The sequence below is a fragment of the Falco peregrinus genome, chromosome 1 (genome assembly GCF_023634155.1).
Source record: "Falco peregrinus isolate bFalPer1 chromosome 1, bFalPer1.pri, whole genome shotgun sequence".
NCBI lineage: Eukaryota > Metazoa > Chordata > Aves > Falconiformes > Falconidae > Falco > Falco peregrinus.
Window position 1 is genome coordinate 75,497,712 of NC_073721.1, and position 19,209 is coordinate 75,516,920.

The window sequence follows — 19,209 nt, forward strand, 5'->3', positions numbered from 1 at the left end:
GCTTCGACACTGTGCTAAGTGTGGCCTGAATCTCTGGGGCTTCCCTTTGATGCAAGTGCAGTATATTAACTGGAAAAGCATTCACTTTTATTTGTCTGTACTGTCTGCGACAGCAATATCGCCTCATTTAGGCTAGTTCAACATGAAAATGCACAGAGAAGCAATCTGTTACAAATTAGCACAGCTCCCCTTTCATTTTACTAGCTAGTAATTGGAAGGGGTTACAAAAGTGTAATTTATCAGATTATATGTGTTTATCTTTTTGTGGGGACAGCATGCCTTTGGTGAATTTTCCTACGCACCCTGAGGGAATAATCTTTCCTTGATGTCCATTAGATCTGAAAGAAAACAATGACGCCTGTGAAATATAGGAGTATAATTTGTTGGGTTTGAGAAGGAACAGTTTCCCAGACATCTAAAATGGTATTAATGACTTTATTAGAACCTTACCGTTCCTTGGAAATGCTTTTGCTCTCTCGTTTCCAAATGGTCTTGAAGTCACTGCAGAATTCATACCACACCGTGAAAACGTAGTTTGGTGTAATCTCCTTCTCGCCAGGCTTTGGCTTTATCCCAAAGTATCCCACTGTTTCTTCAAAGCTATGAGGGAGGGGGGAAAATAACTGTCAACACATAAGCCCACTGGGGAAACAGTTTCTCTGAGGGCTAGTTCCAGATTCAGTAGTCAAGGCTGGTAATTACCATAACTTCTCCTTGGAAATCATAGCAGCAATTCATGCCAAGTATATCTAACCAACACCTACCTCATTCCCAGGAGGATAACTTAGATGCACAAGCCATCATAGAGACATGTCACACAAGCAAATCATGGGCATTCAATTTTAATAAGAAAAACTTAACTTCTTGCTTTTCAGGAAATCTATATTATATCTATTTATTTTATTTTTTTTTCTGCAACACTCCATGAAGATATTTTTTATCTTTATTGAAGGATTGTGGAAGAGTAGTCATCAAAAATCTCCAGGCTTGTTTAAAAATAATCTCAAGTACTCAGGGAGAATTGGGAGTAGCAACAAAAAAGCCACACAAAGTGCCAATAGTCAGTTTGCAAAGTTTTTACTGAAAATAAATAATCTTCCAGATGTGTCAATAAGCCGATAATTTATTTTATGAAAATACATTGCCAATATTTTTTCATTTTATAATGTGGCTACTGAATTCCTGTAGAGCTGATTATTTTCAATGCAGTCTTTTATTACGGATGATATTTGTGATTGCATTTTAACTGATTGTGCATTTTAAACCTTTGTAATATTGCTTTGTATAGATAAAATGGAATGATTCACATGACTAGGTACTTATCTAAACAAAATAAAATAAAACTATATTCAGTTTTCTAAAGGTTGAATCAGTTTTCTCTGCAAAGCAGATGTAACAATTCTGAAAGATTTGGTGATACTTACTAAAAAGAATGCTATAATTTAAAAAGAAAGGTAACAACTTATTTCAAAATAACTCATTTTTCTTGGAATACTGGTCTTATTTAAGCAAAAGTTAAATTCTTCTTTACAGTTGCCAATAGGTCCTAAATCTAGAAGACAGGAAGTATAAATCCAGAAAATAACATAAATAAGAGGTATGTTAAAGACTTGCAAGGACTCCCCAACTATTCAACAGATGTTACTTGAGCAACAGATGCAGCTTCAGCAAATATTTCTGTCTTAATTTATACTTGCACTTGTATAGTTTACATTGCAAGTCTTCACATGGAATTGCCAAGGTTAGGGTCTGGGGTTTTTGCCTTATATTGAGATTCAAGCTTCTAGCTAGGCTTGAAGAATATAAAGTAACCATCAAAAAATACAGAGGTTACCCCCCAAAATAAAGGAACATTGTACTCCAGCTGATTCACAAAGTAAAGAAGTTTGGATTTTAGCCACACAAACCAATATGCGCTGGGGTTTTTTTGATACTTTAAAGATGGATACAGCTTTTAGGACATGCTGAAGAGTATCACATATTGCTCAAGGTGAGTTATTAAAGATTTTTAAATCCTTATATATGATAACTGTAAGCTTTTAAATTTCTTACATAGGTTTTGTATGAAACGTAACTATTTCAAGTTAATTGGTGATCCATGGTAAAGGAATCACAATGAAGTAAATATGAATAAGCACATAATACTCAGAGTTGAAGGGTCCTACAGGGACACTACAAGGAGAAAATATTAAATAAAAAAATTAAAAACTAATACAGCTTTAAATATTCGTGTAAAACATTCTGGGATTTAAACCCCTAAAAATACCAATATACCTTAGTCATAATCACGTGGTTAAAACAGTTTACATTTATTGGGCAATGTCATTTCCATTACGTTTGCTTGGGCCGAATCTTCCTCAGCTGCTCATACCCCTTGACGAGGACAGCCAGGCTAAGCCAGGAACAGTAGGACCAGAAACTCTCTGCTCAGATTTGCTTCGTGTAACAGCAGCCCTGGTAAAATCGTGTTCTCTTCCTAACAGGAGCCTTCTCCATCCCAGCTGTAGCTGATAACAGTTGTCTCTGCACACCTCAGGATTCTGAATTCCTGCAAACTCGCTCTGCCTCCATCCTGACACTTACTCCTCATCCCCTCTTTGTGCTTCAGCCTCAGCCCTTCCCCCAGCAGCACTGTTTTGCTTTCACCCAGCTTGATCTACCTTCCTGGGCTGCTTTCTGACTTTCAAAAGTAACAGATCTTTTTAGCAGTAATTTAAAATACTGAATGTTTAGTTAGCAATTGAAAAACCCAAATTCTGCATCACACAACTAATTCCTTAAGTCAACTGCAAGGGTACCCCCGTACCCCAGAGAGTCTACCCTGCTCCAGAAAGGCTACAAAACAGGTAGAATATGAAAGAGCCCTGGCCACACGAGGTAGGATTGTAGCCAGGTGGAGAGGAAACAAGCCAGCCAGCCACCCTTGACAAATGAAATGGAGAGGTGAAGCCCCAGCTGATGTCAGCCAACAGTTCAGCTAATTCAGGCACCTTCTGCAAGCGAATGGGAACAGCTCACCTAAGACATGAACCGCATTTGGAAGGTGGCCCTCTCTCTTTTCCTGTCTAGGAAGACTAACCTAGGTGCCTCAGTCAGGTGGAGTGACTCGGGGCTCAGAAAAGTAACATAAAAATGCAAATTACCACAGATCTGCCTTTAGTGACCGCAAAGAAAAAATATTGAAAAAAATGTTAAAGATTAATTAACCCCAGCTGATTTATAGCAGTTCCACAGTTAAACCAAACAAGGTTAAATGCAGATCCTTCACTCTCACCAAACTGTAATTTGCTAAACAAAGTTTATCAGAAATACCCACTTATTAAATGTTTTACTAGCTATAAATCAATTTATCTCCCTTTTCTCCCTGTTTTGCCTTCTTTGGCCTAAGTAAGGCACAGATACTCAGGCAATAAAAACATTAGGATGTCACTGGTTTCGTAGCAAACTGCATTCAATAGCCTAAGTGCTGAAAATGTTCAGTGACGATGAAACACATTTTAACTACACTAAGTAGTTAATCAGTTATTACAATATTCTGTACAACTCTTGATTCAGTTCAATGTTGACAGTAGTTAAAACCTCAAACACAGTACACTGTTTGGCTAAAAAAATCAACTGAACTTTTTCCTGGAAGACTACATAAGAATTTTTCAGAAAGCATATTACTACTTTGAAGTACAGATCTTTTTTCCTTTTTAATGTAATTCCTAAGATCAATAACATCTTTGACCAAAGTAAACTGTTAGAAAACACTAGCAAAACCCTTACCATTTTTGTGCATTTTCCAAACTGCTCTCTTCTTTTTTACGTTCTTCTTTAGCTGCCAATTAAAAACATTTCAAAGATATAAATTACTGCCTTACTATTTTAGGGATCCCACAGATGAAACATCTCTTACATTCAAAATTCGATAGGTTGCATGCTAAAGATAATAAAAGTGATAAACATTTGCTAACTTTCAATTTTTATTTATGTCTGGTACCTAAATGAATGATTCTAATGTACCAATAAAGTGTACTGGGTTTAAAAAGTCATTTAAAATCCTTACTATAAGATAGAGGGGTAGACATTAAGCTGAATAAAAAGCAAATAATTAAACCTGACTTTCAGATTATAAAAAAGAACATTAAGTTGTGTACATTTCTTTATTGTTGCAGACCAGAACTTACAAATTTAAACCTGTTTTTGCAGTAGAAATAATTGGAAGTTCAATTGGATTTGAACAGGTACCAAACATAGTTAACACCAACTGTTCCATATAGCTATCACATTTTGTTCAGGAAGCTGGAAAGTGAAAACATATGTACTAAGTTTTAAATGTATGGTATGTACATGATTTTTTTGAAAAAGCAGCCAAGAGTTTGAAATATGGTTAGTGAATCTGAGCCCCTCTGTTACAGAATGCTCACATGAACTACTTAAAAGGATTTGATTTTCAAAGGATGGGCATTTGCTACTTTTGAAAGTGTTTCCTGAGCTGGATACTCAAGCAAAAGCACTAGCTTTTTCCACAAAATTTTGACCTATGCTTCTTAATACAGTGGAGCAACTTTAGCTGTGCAGAATACCACATATGTAAAACAATATTTATGTGGAAAAGTTATTCCTACTCCACCCTAGAGTAATCGTGTAAGTGCAAATGTTATTATAGACAGAATTCAGGCACTTTATACAAAGATAAAGAACTGTATCTTTTTGCTGCTTGGTCTATAGGAGTGCATTGGATGCCTGAAACACTGTTCCAAACTTGAGTTCACAGACCAGCCCACTGAGAAATTGATCCTAAATGATTCCATTTTATTATAAGCCTAATGACACACATGTTTGTACTAAGACAGTTAAAACAATTTAACAACCTGATTACTTCAGAACATTTAATGTTAACATAACAAATCAATTTTAACTCATATGTTTACCTATATTGGCCAAGTGTGTGGGAGATACCTACTCAGATTATTTCAGTATGGCAAAAGCCAGAAACAATGTTGTGTGCCCTTTGCAAGGAAAAAATTAATTCTGTACCATCAAATACTCCACCTCAAACCTTGGTGGCAAGACAGCTGCAATTGACAGAGGTAGGGCATCTCTGATTTATTGTGTTCTTCTCAAGCTCCTGAGAAATTCAGCTAAAGTTAACCTACTATACTTAATTCATTATTTCCACAGCTTTTCTGTTTTATATTATTAAAAGCAGAAAACATAGGCTGGAATTCTGATGGCTCATCATGATACAAAATTAACTACATATAGAGAACCAAAGATGGTTAAAAGCTGAACTGTGTATAAAATTGTATGCTTTATGATTACATTAATAATTTTTTTTCTGGTTGTTAAAGAGATGAAAAATTGTGAAGTAAGGAAAATTTCCCAACATTGCTACATTCACAGCTACCACAGAAACTGAATGTCCTCAGGTCCGTCCCTGCAGGTGAACAAGAACACGATAATTTAACAAGGACAACACACTTAGATGTTTATAGTTCGGTGGTAAGACTTGATGTAGTGATTTCTAACCTTGTAAGAACAGAATAAGGGAAGACAGAGGAAAGAATTTTTAATTTGTTATAGAAAGTAGAAAAAGAGGTGTGACTTCTAGGAGGGAACGCACAAAGTTTACATTAATAGAACATTGTGTGTGTTTGTGTACCAATGTAAGGGAAAAGAGGAAGGAAGAAAATAATTGTATTATATGACAAACAGTATTTGTCATATTTTAAACTATAAGCATGTCTATCAAGAAACTATTTAAAAGCATTTATTTGAAATTTAGACGTTTAGACTTGTTAAGAAAACAAATGAACAATTCCATGCAACAAATTCTAAGTAAACAGGAGTCACAAATACTACATAATGTTAAGACAAGACACCAGATCAATTTGCTAATTTTCCATACAATTTCTAAGTAATCTTCTACTCAGAGTTTGTAATATCCTACTCTTTCACCCCCTCCACAGCCTGCAATAACTAACACTATCAATGCTGTCAGTAAAGGTTTTCACAAAACATTGTATTTTACTCAGCAGGGTCCTCAGAGCCCCATAAGTCAAGATATCAATCCTCATCTTAATTCATGGAATTACTGAAGGCAATGAAAATGAATTATATAAATGAAAGAACTTCTTTCTTTTTATTTATCTGGCAACACCACATTTGCTTGCATGGAATGTCCTTTTTGCTGAAGTGGTATCATGTGATTCTTTCACCCTCAGACCACACGCTTGATTTCAGTTTCCTCAGTTTGCTTCAGTTAAGAATGTAGTAAAAGCCACATCAAACTGGCACAGAGATTCATCCAGCTTAACAGCCTGCCTCTGGCAGGCACTGAAACAGGTGCTCAGAGCTAAGGATCAGGACAAAGACACGATCCTTCCCCTGAGTGCTCTCTGCCTCTGAGGTTCTGTAGCTCCTGCACTGGATGTAATTTCAATGTATTTTCAGATTTCTCAGTGGATTCTCTCCCAAGAACTCGCCCATTCTCTGCTTAAACTTTTAGAAACTTTTTAGCTTCCACAAACTGCTGTGGCAAGTGTTCTACAGTCTAACTACATGTAGCACATTTTGTTTTGAAACGGACTCCTGATGTCACACTCTATTTCTTGTATTGGAGAAAAGCATGGCTGCAGTGAACACTGAAATACAGTGACTATTGGCATTAGCATTTTGATTAGGATGCTTTTGAAGTGAATTTCCTCGCTGTCCCCATTTATTGAGCATGGATTTGGTTTGCAGATAACTTTAGGTGCTTGTGAAGTAATTTCCATTAGGAGGAAACTAATAGGAAGCTCCCCAGCAAATATGCTCCAACACTTAATAGGGACAAAAGGACAAAAATAATGCTTGAGCCTTCAGACACCTTTGAAAAACATGAGGTAGAGATGTTCACCCCAGATGAAATCTAACTCAGAGCTTAAATCTCTGCTGTAAACACACTGGTATTAGCCACTGCTGCTTCAATCTGCTGTTTCAATCCTACTGCACCAAACTGATCCATAATGTGGCCATAGATGGTTCTACATTACATGTATACAGACTACATAGACGTCCTTCAGAAAGATTTCCCATAAGCTGCATTTGGTATGGAGACATGCTTCTGACTGGTCTTGGAGTCATTACGCTTGACCAGCTTTGAAAATGACAGAGCACTGTCAAATGTAAAGTTTGCTGTCTGGTCTCATATTTAAATGCAAGTTCTTAATATGCTGTACTGTTTGGATTACTCCATATCTTGAATAAAGTATCAGATCCTGTCTTATGACAAGCAGACAAATGTATCTTCTTTGAATATAGATATGAAAGCTAGGATCAATTAAGAATTTCTGTGTTTTTCTACAGACAAGATATCTTGGAAAGGGAAGCAGGTATTTACAAAACATGCAGTTCCAGTTTGCTGTAAGAACAGTCTTCTGTAACACAGACAGCTACAGACTCTGAAGACCAGCCATCAGTCTTATTCATCTTGCTATCTGTATCTAGCTCAAAAAATGAGAGAATAAATGGACTATGATCTTATTAATTTGCCTTATGAACCTGAGGTATCTCTGGGGACTTCCTTTTACTGAAATGCAGAAGGAAGCAAGCATGAACCTTTAACAGTCCTAAGTTCACTGTAAGAGTCAAACAGTAATAGAGTGAAATGGTACACAACAACATACACAGCTTATTGCTTCTATATATTCTACTTGCTGAGGATGAAACAGCATGCCAAAGACTACTCTGAGAATGAGAAATTACCAGAAAATACATATTTTTTAGATGAGTCTAATACACGCATTGCAGCTTCCAGTTACAACAGAACCAAGAGCTCTTCATGGATCAGGCCACTATGAAATAGTTCCCCAAGGAACAAAGGACAGAAAATATTGCATAATGGCACAGACTGGACGTTGCTCAGTAACTAACAGAGGCAAGCACAGAATGATGAAACTACTTACTCCAAGAAGGGAGGACAAAGAAAAACGGGCAGACAACTGCACAAAAATCTCAAAGTTACTTCTTCCCCTCTAGTGAAAATTTTTAAGTTACTGAGTCTGACTGGATGAATTTTCTGGTATTTCTCTCTGACCTTAAATATATGAATGCATGTAAGAAAGATAATTCACACAAGTCTACTGATCTAGTTGTACCCATTACAGCTTTTTTATTTTTCAGTATCTTACTATTTTCAGAAATGAAAGGTTTGATGCATAATTTTTAATAACTTTTTTAAGCATTCTGGAGCAATGACAATCTTCAAAATTATGCAAATTCTCAGACAACTAACAGTTAGGATGGACACATCAGAACTCTTAGTTTTATATTCCAAGGCTGAGTTCATGTGGTTCAAAAATGTATGCTTCATGAACTTTTAGGGACCAGTAAATTATAAGTTTTTCTGCAGAGGAAAAAAAACCCACCCTAAAAAAAGGTATTTGATTTTTTTTCCCTAAGGAAAAAAATATGTCTTTTCTGACTCGTATCTTCCAACCAACCAGTTAAGATTAAGACAGACTCGATGATAAGACACACACAGACACAAACAAACCCTAAAACCAAACCACAAAGCCAACGAACAAACCAAAAACCTAAACTGAAATAAAACATGCAAAACCAGAACAAACCCCCTAATGACATTACTCTGAACTTTTTAGAGCCTGGGCAGAGGCAGTTGACCCCGGCCAGTAGCTGTGCACCACAGAGCCACTCGCTCACTTGTCCCCCTTCCCCCGCAGTGTGATGGGGGAGAGAACAGGAAGAGCATCCTGTAAGTAAGACAATCCTATAGATCAAGATAAAGACAGTTCAGTAAGTGAAGAAAAGAGGAAGCAAATTACGACGTTTCAGAAATTCTAGAGGAGGTGTGTATTGTATCCCGTTCTAGGAAGAGACATACTGAGGAAAAATCTGTCTCTCTAGAGCTGTACATAAACCCTGAATTCTGTGCTATTTTTACAATATTATATTGAGTTATTTGTAATACAAGTCTATCTTTTGAGAAATACAACTTTTAAGTTAGTTCTATACAAAATGGTTCTTACTACTTAAGAACTGACTTCATAGCAGAGGAGAAGACATAGAGTGTACAATATCTTCCATTTTATTTTGGTTTTTACTGTATTGTATTTAATTTCAAATGTGAAAAATACGTATTTAATATGACTGCAAATTATTTCATGTGGCTACAGTCCACCATTCTCATGCAAGAGATTTTTTTTATCTTATAAAAATGTTATATTTCAGAAATAATAAAAAATCGTGTGTTCTATGCACAGATTCCTAGCAACTAACCCTTCTAATATGTATTACTTGATTACCTTTCTTTAGCTAGTTACTAACTTCTAATTGGTAGGCTTTATGAGCTCATGGAATTCAAGAGAGCCTGGAAATTACATGTAAATATTTCATTATATGCCTAATGTAGTTTTCTATTCCAGTATATTAGAATGCAAAAAGTCCCCAAAACAAATGATCCTGTGCCCACCAAGAGATCTTTCTTCTACGGTATCAGTTAAGCAAGGAGGTCTGGGAGCAATGGAATCAATGAAACCTGGCCTGCTGCGGATCGGTATTTTAGGGGTAGTTCCCAGATGGATTTGTTAATGTTCAGTTAAGGGCTGAGTTCATGATACAGCCTTTCTCTCCCTGGAAGGCTAATAAGGTCACTCTTGTCTATTTAGCCACATATTTTTATTGAGATTTTAGGAGCTTATATCTTAGGATCTCTAACTGTCACATTTAGTCAAAATTGGCCAACGCATTAAAAATTATTGGCAGGGGAACAATCAGCAGGCAGTATGATCACATAAGCCTTGTTTCCTTTACCTCTTCTCTAAATTAGAAAATACCACATTTTTAACATGGGATTTGGCTATGCAATTTTTTTTAGATGGTTTAAATACTGGTATAGACATCTTAACTCTTTTCAAAACAATCTTCAGAACACTTGCTGCCATGAGGCCTTAATCATGCTTCCCTGAAACAGTCCTTACAAGTTTATTTTCCTTTGCAGTGGTACAAAAATTGTTTTTAACTAAGAAACCCACATCCAATGATGAGAATGTACAAATGTTTCCATCATACAAAGAGTCTCTGTGAGTCTTGGAAAGCTGCTTAACAAACAAATTTCCCCACAAGTAATCTGGAACATTAGTTACCAACTTGTATGTTAGGTGCTGGGCAAGGACTACTTAATCAACATTTCCCATCCAGAAATAGTTAAAACATTGTAAAAGACTCAGGATTTTTTAATGTTACCAAATCATAACAATTTGTAGACATTTCTACACACACAGAGGCATGCAACACCAGCAGAACACACTCAAACAACACATTCAAGAAAGTGTTTATTATCATAGGTAATAAAAAACCTAGGAAATTATGTTTTCCTCTAAAAGTGATAATGCTGTCTATAAACGTGCCACAAAGTGTTGAAGGTAATTATACCAGAACGTTAGAACTAACTAGGAAGAAAAAAAAATATTTATTTTCACAAAGTCTTGGATGTCTTAAAATGTATGTTTCTTAGTATGATGCTTCTATTGTATTTTCTATTGTATTGTATATTCTTAAATTAAAGCTTCTTTTTCAGTTAGCTTCTACCCAAAAAAGTAATTGTTTCATTAAAATTAGCACTAACATTGGTCTTACTTGCCTGTGTTCTTGAATTATTAATTAAAAAACAAGAATGAGAATTACTTTTTTCAGTTTATTCCAATGAAATTATTTGAAACTGCATTCTGTTAAAATGCAATCAAGCCATTAATGTCTCATTCTCCCACACTTGTGGTTCCAGAGAATAAATATTTTTTAAAGCCTATTAGTACTTAAACCCTATAGAAATATATTCTAATCCTAATTTTTTTTTCAATAAACTCTTATAATGTCGTGGTCTAATTCCAAGGTTAATCTTTGAGATGCTAAATGTATCTAAACAGTTTATGGAAATGAGAAATTAGTTCTAATCCTTTCAAACAGAACAAGGTTAAAGCTAATCTGTTCTGTGTTTGGGAAAACTAACTAGCCAGATTATCTGTAACTACAATCTCCTCTTGTAAGCAGAAGTAAAAATTTTAAGGATCAGCACATTTTTATACCAAGGACAATACTTTTAAATAGTTGAATGATTATTAAAACCAGTAAGAAGCAGGAGGTCTTCTCAAAAGCATTAAGATATATTAAAAAAAAAGTCAATTCAATGGTGAACCAACAGCTAATCTGGTGGGTAAAGAATGAATAATTATACAAATACAATTAAATTCCACTAATTTCAGAAAAGCTTGTGAAATTTGTGGCCTGAAAACTTTTAGGAGGCAAAAGCCATAGTATTGCCTCCTCCTGTGGAATGATAACAATGATTTATGAAGCTACAGTCATTTCTGCTGATTGAGCTCACTCAAGATTGGTTTCACATGATCAGCCCAAGTACAGCAATACGTGACATGTAGTGGCCCCACATGTCTGAACACACTAGGACATGCTCTTCTAGGTGATCCAAAGGATGGGGGTGGGGGCTTAAAAGCTGCTGCTTTGTTTTCCATACGTTTTCCCCTCATTAGGATACACTCCTCCTGCAAAGTAAGCCACTTCTGGTGGTCGGGAGCAAAGTCTCATTGTAAATGCACAGCAGGATAGTGGCAAAGCTGAGATTAATTCTCCATAGATTTATATAGACCTTTCTCACTGTTGATTGCTTGTACTGTTTCAAAGGTGTGTATGTTGCCTTTTTTTATTGCTGGTTACTGACTTTATTCCAGCATATGGTGGTTGGCGCCATGACACAAAGTGAACATTTTATACTAGAATTAAAGTGGATATTTGACAGTTTCTGTCAGAAAGTTCAGAGCAAAGAATTTGTGAGACAAGATTTATTGCATATTTTATATGGGACACATCTGTTTCTTTGCTACGTTTCTGTTTAAATAAAAAAAGCAATGAAGGTTCTTTAAGAAACAAAGACTGTCAATAAAAAGCATGAACAGAAGAACTACATTATTGAGAATGAATTTAATCATTCTGACCTTCTAAAAATGTGCTGCTTGGAAGTATGACAGTCACCTTCCCCTTATTGTTCGCCTGTATAGACAGGATGGGGGAGGAGAATTTCAAGCCCAAACTGATTCTCAAATACACAGCTAACCATATTTAAGTGTAAATCAAATAAAAATAAAATTAAATATAAGTATTGATATAAGATTTTCACATTTAAAAGTAAGGTGAAATATTAAGGTAGCTTTTGCCTACTTTGTTTTTTTAGTATCCATAACTGCATTTTAGTGATGTGAAATGTGCCAGAGGAACAGTCCTTGATCTGAAATTTTCTTATAAAATTACAGTTGAAGTATATCAAGGCATACAGCAAACTTCTCCACATTTATCTATTAACATCACTGAACCTGCATGATCTATTAACATCACTGAACTGAATATAGTTTGGCCTCTAAAGTTCAATGTTTTAGTCTTCATCATAACAGAATCAAACTCAATTTGGAGAACACCTAGCATGGTCTTGTTTAAGAAAAAAAAAAGTATGCCCTATACAAGAGAGAAAAATTCTTTCAATAAAACTCTGAATTTTTAACCACAACCTTCCTGTTTACATAAAGATTCATTTTTAATATGAAAACCTAAGATTCAGCTTGAGAAATAAGAAATTTAAATAGACAGAATTAAACAAGGAACAAGTACAAAATAAAATTATATTGCTCAAAAATCACGTATTTACGAAAAAGCCAGTGTGTTATATTTAACTTCTAATTAAAGAACACATCAATAGAAAAATCACCTCTGTTGGACTACATACATTCTACACACAGTTACAAAAGGTTGTTAAAAAAAATAAATATGACAATTTCCCAAACAAAAATGCAGCAATTTCCTCTACAAAACCACAAATATTTCTCAAATGATTTCATACTACCAATGTATTTAATTCTCGTTTTTAACTTAAAAGTTCTTCTACAACTTGGCTTTATGCAGGAAAAATCATCTAGCTACTAGTTTGAGAGGTCTGTAATTTGAAACAAAATGTAAACAAGAGGCAAACTTGGACCTGCAATATTTATCCTTCTTGCCACAAATAAAATACAGGACGTTATCTTTAAAAAGGATTTTATTAGGATTCTTTTAATCAATGGTTTTATAAGAAACACCAAACTGCATTCAATTACAAGGCATACATTTTTTTCTAAGCTTGTCATCTTTGTGATAAACTCAGAGAAAAATGTATTTTTAAAAAGCATCTCTCAATTTCTAAATTAAAAACCTACTATTCTTATGGGGAAAGGATGATGCGAAAAGTAAAGCATGTGTGACGCATTAGTCAGGCCATTTAATTCACTCCTAGAAAGCACTCTGTTACTACCATGATGAGAGAAATGAGTGCATTAAAAAAAAAAAAAAAAGTCTCATCTTAGCTTAATTTAAGACAGGCAAAATAACAAAAATTATTACTGTATCTACCTAATCTATTGTTTTTTACAGCTTGCTTATTTTCTGTTGAACTCTGTGCTGGGAGTATCCAGATAATTTTTTTCCCCCACAGTGAATATAAACATTTTTACATGTTTATATTTATCCTCATGTAAGAGTATGATTGTTACATAACAGGACCAGGGAAGGTGAGTGCAGCAGCCAAGGCCATGACTGCAGACTTTCTGCTCACTGTACCTCTGTGCCTTAATTATTACCTTTTTTTTTTTTTTATGAGGTTTATTTATGTTTATGAGGTAACTCCTATCTTTTGGAAATGGTTTTTACTCAGTAGCAACAGCAGGTCCATGCCAAAGGCAGAGAGAAGAATAGAAATACACGATAATGATAATTTAAATGAAATCCTAAAAAACGGAGGCAATTCCAACTGACCTATTTGTAGAAGATTTAAATATAATTATACTCATAGTGAAAGTTTTGACTACCATTTTGATTTTATCTTATGTATTAAAAACCACAAAACCTATTTCTGAGAATGATAATTAACCCAAACCATAGCAATACCATTTGTATCTAAATTCATTCTGCTCTAATGACCCAGTCATAATGAGCTTAATTCCTCTCCATTTTTTTCTCCATTAGAACAAGTAAATCTTGAATAGTCTTAAAAAATCCTATGCAGAGTAAAAGTAGTAATATGCTTCAGAATGTGATGCGCCTGCATCTACAATGGTAGAATATTCTTTAAATAAAATATTTAATAGGACAACTTGCTTTACAGCATTTTTGGAAATGTTATAAAATATTTGGCATTATTTTTTAAAATTTGAAAGGAAATTTTAAATCTTGAGGCAATTTACTTTATTCAGATCAAAACGAAACCACTATCAAATTACACTGAAATGAAAAAAGACTGTCATTTAAAACGCAGGAAAGCCAAAGTTCCCCTACCATTATTTAAAACAGAAATGCAGAGTCATTGCTCCTAATTAAGCTTGGGGATTCTCTGTCCTAGAAACTGCCCAACTACATGGAAGGAAAGAGTCCCTGATGTGGAAACCTTAAATAATCTTAAACATAAATATGCCTTATCCAACTCCCATTCAATTCTAAGTCAATGCTGGGTCATCATGTGCAAAACTTTGTGCAAACTTTTGCCCGTTGTGCAAAACTCAACGTAAGGAAACACATTACAAACATCTACTGACAAAAATGTACCAATAACTCTACAGAGAATCAAACAAAATACATTTTATAGAGCAGCTTTTCTTTTTAGCATTATATTCTTTAATATTCAAAGTTTTCTGCTTGGCCACAGATGCTACACTGTTGTGCCTAGTGAGGTATCCCTGCCTGTTCTAGGGCACCAGGACCCTTTCTGATACCACATGCCATTCCCAAGATGGCAACAGTTTGTGGAGGGAATTTTCAGATTGTAAGACGTTCTCAAGATGCAAGACTTCGTACACATGCTTTGTACAAATAATTACATCCTAAAATACGCTATACAGTAGCTGAAAAGAAGTAGTTTAAGAAATATTTTTATACACTTTGAAAATAGCTGAATTGGGACAAAGTTTTGATGGCTGAAAAATCCTGACACTAAGAAGTTGAATTGATTTACATGCCATGAAAGAAATACTGTTCCAATCAATTCTGTACATAAATCTCTAAAGAGAAATAAACCTACTGATTTCTCCACCTCTGTCAAGGTGCTCACTAAGCAGGACTATAAGGACTCTTCGCAGCCCAAAGGTGCATTTTTAAATATCTTGCTCTGGCATCTGACATATTTAGGGGCACAGATATCACAGAAGTTGCAGGAGGGGTTGACTGATGACCAGAAATCAGACTTTCCTTACGTTTACAAGTCTGTCCTTTATCACAGCTGTAATCTTACAACACTGTATCATCCATATATTTTTACTCTGTCATTCTCCAATTTTGAGAGCTTAGTAGCAAGCTGGTGATTTGTCTTTTAACTAGCTTCAAATTTCTGAGAATTGCTATATGAACATTGTGATTGTTCTTTTTGTTCTCAGAACAAATGATCCTGCTACGTCCTCTTTGACAAGTCTGGGTGTCAAACTTTTTTTTTCTTAGAAAGAAGCTTCCTTCTGATGGCTGTTTCCTGCCTGGCCTACAGGTTTTACCTGTTATCATTGCTTAAGGAAAACAATAGCAGAACCCAATCCAGATTGCTCCAATTTCATGCTGAAATTTTCAGCATCTAGTATTTTAATCAATCATGCTCGAAAGCATTAGAAGAGGATATTCATCTGTTTGCACGGGTACAAAATATAATTAAAAATTATGAACATACCAAAATTATGGAAGCCTGCAGAGAAACTCTACATAAATGCCTATCAGATTAAGCATATTATTGTCATAATCAGTTTGTATTATGGTAACAGTGAAGAATATTTCCAAGATTAATCTGAAGAGCGTGGTGTGAAATTACAGAGTACAGGGGACAAACATAAGGTCAGAGTGACCACTGTAATGGTAGGTATAAAGTCTTTTGATAAAAAATGCATTTGGGCCTTTCATTATTTATGAAGTGCATTAATCTCTTCTACCCAATCCTTTCCAATCCTTGACTCTGTTCTTTCCTTGCAGTAGTATCTTCCATGTAATGTAACCACTTGCACACAGGATATATCATTTAAAGTAATCAAACAGTGAGCATCCTGATTTCTTGCCAAGGAAAGCTTTGACAGGGATTTAAATTGTATTAGTTCACTGACCCCGAAATATCAGCACAAATAGGGTAAGACAAGGATGCCAACAGCAGAGCAGATCCAGATAAACTGCCCGCTAGTGCAGTTGACTGCAGTACACAGAATAATGACACAAGAAGATAAGTAGGCAAATAGGAAATCATGCAGGAAATTCATGAGGATACAGTAAAGAAGAAAGCAGCTGGACTGAAAGAATAGCCTAACAGGATCCCTGTGAAAAACCAAAACATATAATCTATGGTTCTGCTTTCCTATAAGGCTATGATATAGGCACTGGAAGAAATCTAGTGGAATGGAACAGAAAATAAAGGTTTCAATGAGAATTTAGAGACTGTTAGACTCCAGACAGCAGATAGTGGTTATACTAAAGGTATCAGTAATTCTATGTATAGATTTTATAACTATTATATATATCAGATGTTTACTCAGTTGTTATTAATAGGAAACCCTTCTCAATCATGCATTGCCAGTGACTTTGCAGCAGCAAATTCAGTATAACACAAATTGAAAAGAAGCTGGAAGGAACTGGTGTCTCTAATAAGATTCTACCCTTGTCTTCTAAGAGAGAACATTGTATTTTTAATTACAAGCCCTTCTAAATTACATTCATATTACACATTCTAATGGAGTGTAACCCTCCAATTTTTTATATTAAGTCACAATACAGTGGAACTGATTACAGTAATTTGATGTATATATGTTTCAAAAATAATAAATGGAAAGTTTCCCAAAAAGTCATAGTTCTAATCAGTATCAATTTTCAGGACTTTGATGCTGGTAATTCTTTTGGTAGTGTAGGAGGAAACATTCATTTCAGAGCAAATTCTTGTTCTTGGAATCAGATCACTGTCAATATTGCATTAGTTAGAGGCATATGGATGCAATCGCATTCTAGGACACCTTATTTGGTGTCTTATGGACTTAGGCTATTGTCTAACTACAGAATCTCAGAGTACCACAGCAACAAGGTTCTGTGCTTTGCAGACTCATGCCAATTTATGTAAATCACTCCTTCATCTGTTTAAATACAACAATCTTTGAGTGATGAAAACAGTTATGACTGTCACAAACAGTTTGAAAGATTAAAGTAATTCTGCTGCTGGCATATAAAACAGCGTTCCAGATCTAAACACAAACTTTCCCTGGTCTGTAATGTCATTGCTGGGAAGGATAAAAAGTTTTAAGCAAACATTATCACTGCAAGGAAGTATGACATATTTTTCATGTTTGACACTGGACATAAATATCCTCCCACACTGTTTAATGTGAGAACTGCATATGTGTGGCAGAGATAATAAAACATTTCAGTAGAAACAAATGAAGGGAGGAAAAAAAAAAGTTATGATAAGTAGACCAGAAAATAAAGCTTTGAAGTTAAAAGTCTTCATATTTGTACAGTTTATTCAGAAAAAGAAGAATCGGTATTTGTTAAGCAGACTGGATAGTCACAGAATCTGTAAGAAAGTCTGGTGCTTTGTAGAACCAGTTATCTTTACAGAGAGATGTTTTTTGGTCGACAGAAGCAGCTTCATAATTGCAGGTAACAAAATCAGGACAACTGCAAGATCCTTGTAAGTGCTATTGCTCTCCTGCTGTTGTTTACACACCATTTTTTAAAGGGCAGCTGGTAGTGAAATTTGATGCACTTAAAAATTATTCTTGATTTTCTTGCTTTACTTATTCAGCAATAAAATGTTCAAGAGCTTTACAAATAAAATGGAATACAAGTACCATAATCTGACATGTAGATTAAGGTAGAGAAGTACTTACTGGGAAGACAAGTATGGGACTTAGTTTCACATACAGTTTTAGAATATTTTTCTTTTTCCTCTTAATATCTTCTTGTGGAGAAAAGCTATATTTTTATTGTAGAGAAGCAAGAATTTTAAATATTTCTCAGGGGTTTCTGGTATTTTGGGAAGTCATTACAGGCAAGCTCTACTGAACTGCTATGAATAAAGACTTAAAACATATTCTCTGTATCTGTTTCAAAAAACCCCAATAGAATATTCTCCAAGTATTAAAGGCAATAAGTGCTGGTGTAAATTTCTTCCTGATCTGTGACTGTATTAAAATTTATAAAGGTATGTCCTGTTGACAGTAAGAGAGAAGTATTGTTGTATTGTGAAAATGGTGCTGATAATAGTGTCTTGGGAGTATGCTTGACATCTGATTCACTACTACTAAATGACATTAGCATTCTGCTTTATACTTCATAGACTGCTTTGACTGAAAAGCAGTACAGTTTTGAGTGGAAAGACTCTTTTTGCTGTAATGTAAGATATACTGTCAGCCTCCTATACTCAAAATGTCTACAGGGCTATAAATTAAGAAAGGAAGGTTATTTTCCCTGGGTTAATACAACAGGTGCTACTAGATGAGGAGAAGAAATCACCAAGTATGAGCACATAGCACAAGAACAACATTTAAGATGGAATACTTATATACCCAGGAACAAGTAGAAAATAATCAACAGGAAATGGAAAGTCTGCCAGCTGAAGTATACTACAGTGGAGTTAAAGAAAAGTTAGTGGCATAAATTTCTTACATGAAAGCTATTATGGTATTTTATGTACTGTCAATAAAGAAAATAGAAACAAAGTTAGGTGCATATAAATTTAAGATAGTAACAAGTAATGTGCTAATAACATTATTTGAATAGGTATATTAGGAATGAAAACCAACAGTAATAAAAATATCTTCCTGGATGCTAGCGTGGAATCAAGACCTAAATGATTTATGGTTTCAATTATTTGGTTAAAAGAAGTCAAATAAAATTCAACAAGGTTTCATTTTAAGCTCTGTGACCTAAAAAACAGTGATTCCCAATAAAGAATCAGTATTTAATTTTCTTACTGCTGAACAAATTTGTAAGAAAATACAGAATCGCAGTATTCAATGAGAATTTGTTAAACAGAAGAAAACATTTTTCTGGAAATCAAAGGTGGAACTGATAGAGAAGCATGAAGGCATGCAGACATGCATGAGAAAGGAAGCAATAATTCTCTATGTAGTTACAGTAATCCAGATCAAACAATTCATGTGAAATTGCTTCACACATTTG

General features: G+C 34.8%; 1 protein-coding gene across 1 annotated transcript in view; it reads right to left on the reverse strand.

Moving 5' to 3' along the window:
• FMN1 (formin 1) overlaps positions 1-19,209 on the reverse strand; it is a 148,155-nt gene that overhangs the window by 23,396 nt on the left and 105,550 nt on the right. The window contains exons 14-15 of the mRNA XM_055813279.1: positions 3,769-3,820; positions 451-600 (exon numbers count right to left, since the gene is read on the reverse strand). Coding sequence (XP_055669254.1) covers positions 451-600; positions 3,769-3,820 — 202 coding nt within the window. The remainder of the gene's footprint in view (positions 1-450; positions 601-3,768; positions 3,821-19,209) is intronic.